The sequence below is a fragment of the Lactuca virosa genome, chromosome 5, assembly GCF_052849685.1.
Source record: "Lactuca virosa cultivar CGN04683 chromosome 5, Lactuca_virosa_CGN04683_v6, whole genome shotgun sequence".
Lineage (NCBI taxonomy): Eukaryota > Viridiplantae > Streptophyta > Magnoliopsida > Asterales > Asteraceae > Lactuca > Lactuca virosa.
The window spans coordinates 87,987,706-87,993,290 of record NC_136430.1 but is presented as its reverse complement, the minus strand read 5'-3'; the positions used below and the strand labels follow the sequence as shown (position 1 = coordinate 87,993,290).

General features: G+C 34.1%; 1 protein-coding gene across 4 annotated transcripts; it reads left to right on the top strand.

Moving 5' to 3' along the window:
• The first annotated feature begins 299 nt into the window (after positions 1-299).
• Positions 300-4,234, top strand: LOC145114921 (phosphoinositide phospholipase C 2-like). 4 transcript variants are annotated; one of them, XM_079051036.1, is made up of 10 exons: positions 300-634; positions 717-1,192; positions 1,529-1,594; positions 1,682-1,752; positions 1,864-1,994; positions 2,085-2,277; positions 2,872-2,898; positions 2,989-3,047; positions 3,565-3,757; positions 3,945-4,234. In XM_079051036.1, exons 6-8 carry the CDS (start codon positions 2,085-2,087, stop codon positions 3,012-3,014), a joined length of 246 nt encoding a protein of 81 aa, XP_078907162.1. In that variant the 5' UTR covers positions 300-634; positions 717-1,192; positions 1,529-1,594; positions 1,682-1,752; positions 1,864-1,994; the 3' UTR covers positions 3,015-3,047; positions 3,565-3,757; positions 3,945-4,234. The 4 variants fall into 4 exon arrangements, 1 of the variants encoding a protein (XP_078907162.1); XR_013711344.1 differs by having other exon boundaries at positions 311-634; positions 2,085-2,300; XR_013711343.1 differs by having other exon boundaries at positions 311-634; positions 2,085-2,300; positions 2,872-3,047.
• Positions 4,235-5,585: the final 1,351 nt, after the last annotated feature.

Sequence of the window (5,585 nt, the reverse complement as noted above, 5' to 3'; positions counted from 1 at the left end):
GGCAAATGTCACATCAGTTTCGACGCCAGTAGGTCATCGTGTTAAACACTCATCAATCAGTATGATTATAACCACATCACATTTTAACCTTAATTAAACAAATTGGTTTTAAGGTAGTTAGTGCTTCAGTAGTTACTTATTTATATAAATATATTAAAGTTGTTTGGCAACATGAATAGTGAACTTGGCAAGTGTTTGGCAGAAATGGTCTCTTACCTATATGTTTTTCTATAAGGGTTTTTATGTAATTAATTTGTTTCTATGTACACGTGTTGATGATCGATGTTGCTGTTGTGTGGCTGTATTTCATGTTTATCTTCCAGATCCTTCCGCATATCCGTCTGGCCTCTTTTGCTCACAGCAGCCGAGTAATCGAGAAGAGCTCCACTCCTCATCTTCTCTGCCAGATGAGTTTTGAAGGGGTTGATTGGTCATAATTTTTTTTGTTTTCTACCCACCGTTACCGGAAATTGAGAGGGAATGGGAAAGACTAATAGATTTTTTCCCACTAGGTGTTCGCTGAGTTTCCAGATAAAAGAAAATCAAAAATCAAAAACAAATCAACGGCTGTCTTCTGCTTTCCCTGCTTCGTTCCTTGCTACTTCAAGTTCGTGTTCTGCTTTTTTTCCCAAGGGTTTGTGTCAATTATGTTTTCGGTTCTTGTTTACATTACTCGATCCTGTTTTTTTTATTGATGCAAGCATCATCCGCATCAGGTTTCTCTGTAAACAAGGGCTCCGATAGGAGTGACGCAGAGGGGGTCTGCGGTGGAGTTTTGCTCGACGGAAGGTGAAGATGCGGATGCGACGGGGTTCGATCAGTTGGAAGAAAAGGTCTTCGACGGAGCCGGACAGAAGAAAAAGAGAAAAGGGAGTTGGTTTCGGTGATGATTGACGAACAGGGGTATGGAGATCGACACTCAGCGGCGGCAGTAGGCGGCTCCACCACTTCTTCCTCTTCTGTTTCGTTCGTCCGGCAGCAAACCCAGATGGAGAAAGCATGGTGGTTCCGTTGTGACACCGTGACGGGGGAGGCTGTTAGGACCGATAGAAAGAGGTGGGTTGTCATGGCGGTGGAGAGTTGAGACAATCGTCAGCTTTAATACGAATTTATTCAGATTGGAACTTCTGAACTCTAACTAGGGTTTTCGTCCAAGTTTCTCCATTTCAATTTCATCAGATCATATTCTAAGGTAATAAGTCAACCCAAAATTTCGCTCTATCATTACATATCTTTGTTTTGATCTCTCTGTTTATTTTAAGCTTAATATGTTGCTCCAATCCGCTGATTTGATCAATTAATTCGTATTCATGAATTCCACGAGTCAAACTCAAAGTTCGAACCCCTTTCGAACACCATTAATCGTTTTTTTTCGACTGCTGGTGTATGGTTTGAAGCTTAAGTATTAATAGATCTATGTTATTATTGAATCAACGTTAGTTATGATTGTTTTCTTAAGGTTTTGTTAAAAATATGAATGATTCGAAGTTAAAATATGAGATCTGATCGCCTTAATTTACTAATGCAGATGGAACACCATCATATTGCAATTCCGATTCCAGTCACAGATGTCCATCTCCCAGAACTGGAAATGGTAAAAGCTTCAAAGCTGAAAAAACTCTGTTGTGATCGATATTGCTATTTCTCCAAACAAGAACATAATGTTTCTGTTTATTTGCAGACCATTATGGACCTGCAAAGGTTGACCTTTGGAAAGACCCGATGAGTCCATCCAGGTGGAAGGAAGAACATGTAAGTCTGCTAAATTTTCTGACATATGTATATAAGTATATTGTCATATCAAGCCAATTTTCTATTTGAAATATGAGCCATTGTTCATTGATTCTTGGTTATGTTCTGTAGGACATTGACTGCTCCGATTCCACTGAGTAACTGTTTAAGATCTATCAAGAATCATGCCTTCACTGCATCCAAATACCCTGTTGTAATTACCCTAGAACCTTACTCAAGATCTTCAGGCTAAAGTAGCTAAGGTGAGTAATTCTCTCATTGTTTCTCATATATAATTCTATTAAAAACTTAATCTTCATCTAAGTGTTTTATCCTTTGTGACTAAATTGTAGATGGTTACTGAAACATTTGGGGAAATGCTATTTACTCCTAAAAAAGAGAGTTTAGCAGAATTTCTGTCACCTGAATCTTTAAAAAGAAGGTTCATTATGTCTACTAAACCTCCTAAAGAATACGTTAAAGCAAAAGAAGCTAAGCCAAGTGGAAACAGTTCACAGAAAGAGCAGGATGCATCTGTTGAAAAGGGTACTTTTGTAATTTTGTAAATGGTATTTATTCTTTACTGATGTGGCATTTCTCAAATGTTGGATTTCTTGACCCCATAATGCAAAGTCTTTCCAATGACTTTCTTCGTGCCATAAATACATAATTTAACCAGATTTTTTCAGTCTACAAAAAATGGCAGGTAAGTGTTTCTTTTTATTTGCGCAAATTACAAAAAAGGAAAAATCATTTTTACTTTAATTCTTTTCGGTCAAACCATTGAACATTTGTTTCAAATTAACCATTTTGACTGTTTATAAAATGTCAAAATAGTTATTTGGAAAGAAAAAGTTCTCAAAACTTTTGGAAAGAAAAAGTTGTCACACACACCAAAATCTTTCGGTTTCTAACCGGTTGGTTGTCTAATCACCCTTTGATTTGTTTTATTTTTTTATTAGTTTTTTTGTTTTTATATTGCAAAAAATAGCAATGTATTTAACCTCTATGCTCTAATGTTTACCGATAATAACAACATACTTAGAATTTTCAATCGCTTTTGTTAATGGACAAGGTCTCATATTGTATCTTCTGTTTATCGCTTCAATAAACTCCTTATTGGGACTTTTTTGGTTGTAGGGCACTCTAAATATTATGAAGATTCAGGTTCTCAAACCGTTGGAATGATTTGATTATAGGGAGATTTTAATGTTGAATTTTTTTCAAATATTAGTTATTATTTTGTTTTTCAACCAGATATGACTTGTGTTCGGATAATTTGATTTAAGGGCAGGGGGATAATCGAAAAGTTGATGGTAAACTTCTATTCCTTTTTTCTATTTACAAGTGAATCCATAAAATTTATAGTTTTAGTTAAAAAATGACTTCTTTTGAAACAAATAAACAATTATTATATATTTATCTATTTTACTTACATGTTGCAAGGTTGATTCAATTGTTGGAAAGCCTCGGATGCCTTTAATATTTGCTTTAATTTAAAATCCATAGAATCCATGAAGTTATTTCTGACGAATAATTGATTTATGATTCTCTTTTAGATGGGTCTCTGGATGTAATTTTTGGAACGATTATGTTATTTGTGGCTTGATTACTTTATTTTCGTTCACTATTACATAATCACTTTCCAAAACCAATTCAAACATCCCCTACACCATCCTGAAACTATCAAATGATTTACATTACCTAACAAGTTTTACAACTACTCATATAATAACAAAAAAACAATAAAAAACATTGATTTACATTATCAATGTTGATTCTTTATTGATTTTGAAGGAAACAAGAGTTCTAATTATCTTAATTTTTTTCCAGGTCTTTCAAACTTTGCAAGTTTTACTTTCAATAGGAACACAAACATCACTACAAAAGAAATGAGTGTGCAGTATGTCAGTTTTTGTATTCTTGGGGTTCATCAAAAGATAACTCACACTTAATGAAGGTTTTGGAGAATGGATAGTTGTGGGTCCCACCATCTCCTGGACATAGAAAAACTTGGGAAGAAGAAGTAAGTGAACTTTTTTACTTTCCTCATTTGATATTTTTCACATTAGGGCAAATTATTATTGAGACATGATATAAGATGTGAACATGGTTAGATTAGGAACGATATATGAAACTTCTACGATTTTTTAGGTTGTGATTAGATTTTTTTTCTTGCATTTGATACCTAATTCTTTTTTTTTTGTGTGTAGATACTCACAGATTGATGACCGAGGCAATGGGGAGAAAACATCAATAGCCGATCTTCACGAACAGGGTATGCAGGATATTTAAATGCACATGTTAGCAATGAACTTTCATTGATTAGTTTAGAGTACTTTTAGAGTTCGTTTTATTAGGATATTGTAATCCTATGGTAATTGGTGTTGTATTGTAACTACAACTGGTGGATTGACATTAAGCAGTCTGCAGTGATTTAGGGATTGGTTGGTATGGACAATTTGAGCTTCTAATACCCCTCCCAACCAATTCTTTTTAATTACTTATTACTCTTGCCAATTAATATCAAGAAACACGTTCAGTCCAGATTTCCAACATGTAGAAACAACATTTTACACACAATCGACCAAAAAGAGTTCACACATCCGGACCCCGCAAAGCGGGGTCACTCATCTAGTATATATATATTTTACAAAAATAAAATATCCATTAAAACACAAACATTACTGCCTAATACATACCAAAAAAGAAAAAAAATAAAACCATGATCAAAACCGAACCCTGCGGAGCGGGGTACCCCAGCTAGTTACAACATTATTGTACACTGTCATTTTCCCATTACATTTATATAGTGATCTTCTTACATAAAAGGTAATGTAAACTATTTTCTACTAATATTAGTCATATACTTGGGAAAACACTCACTTTTACAAAATAACAAACATACAGAACAGTCGGGTCTTGGTAGAAGACTACTTTCTATTTTTAGTAAAATATATAGGATTTTCTAGGAGGTATACAAACATTTACATCAAAACACTTACAAACATTTACATCAAAACACTTACAAACATTTTCTTTAAACTTATACAAACATTTGACACTAAAATACTTATGAACTCCCCAGCTTAAATGCTGATCTACTCTTTCAAAATAACTTGTATTCTCAGGTCACCAGTAGACAGGTACACTGGACCAGGTTTTGAGAAGACGGAGCATGTTCAAGACTCATCTTTTATTTTGATATATATATTTTTGGTGTCTTACAAATACATTCAGAACACACTTGTATTAAATTATATTATTAATGAAATGGATGATGTTGTTGCTTGTTTTATTATTGTGCATTGTTATGATACTGTACATGACGTCATCCGCCCCCGAATGTTTCCGCCATTCTGGTTTGGGGGTGTGACAGATTGGTATCAGAGCTTTGTTTATAGTGAATTGAGTATATCAAACCATAAAAGATATACAACTTTAAACACAACGAGATTAAAACACTCTGACCAAGAGTGAATACTTTTAAAATAATAAAACATTTTAGTAAAGTATTCATACAAGCATTCATACTAGGATCAATGTCATACTAGAACAGAACAAAAGTATTGCGGTTGTTAGACAACACAAGTAGGCTTGGGGACATATAATCAGATCTGGGAGTGATATAGCCTGATCAACTATATCTTTCCGAGAAGTGATTAGCATGTGCATAAGGATGGTTGTGGTGTTGTAACAAGTCAAAAAACTTACCAACACTACTACAATGAAAACTTTAGAACAGATCATATAAATACTGTAGGAGTATTTTGTGTTACTATAATTACTTATTTGAGAACTAAAAGGTCTTTATTAGTAAGTGAATAGTTGCTGAGTGGATACGCTAAGGTTAT

What these genes read in the sequence shown, in the direction of transcription:
- LOC145114921 (XM_079051036.1), top strand. Translation starts at nt 2,085, where the DNA reads ATGGTTACTGAAACATTTGGGGAAATGCTATTTACTCCTAAAAAAGAG. An exon ending in GGATGCATCTGTTGAAAAGG is followed by an intron (nt 2,278 to 2,871) that starts GTACTTTTGTAA and finishes TTTTGGTTGTAG; the next exon opens with GGCACTCTAAATATTATGAA. An exon ending in TAAATATTATGAAGATTCAG is followed by an intron (nt 2,899 to 2,988) that starts GTTCTCAAACCG and finishes TTTTTCAACCAG; the next exon opens with ATATGACTTGTGTTCGGATA.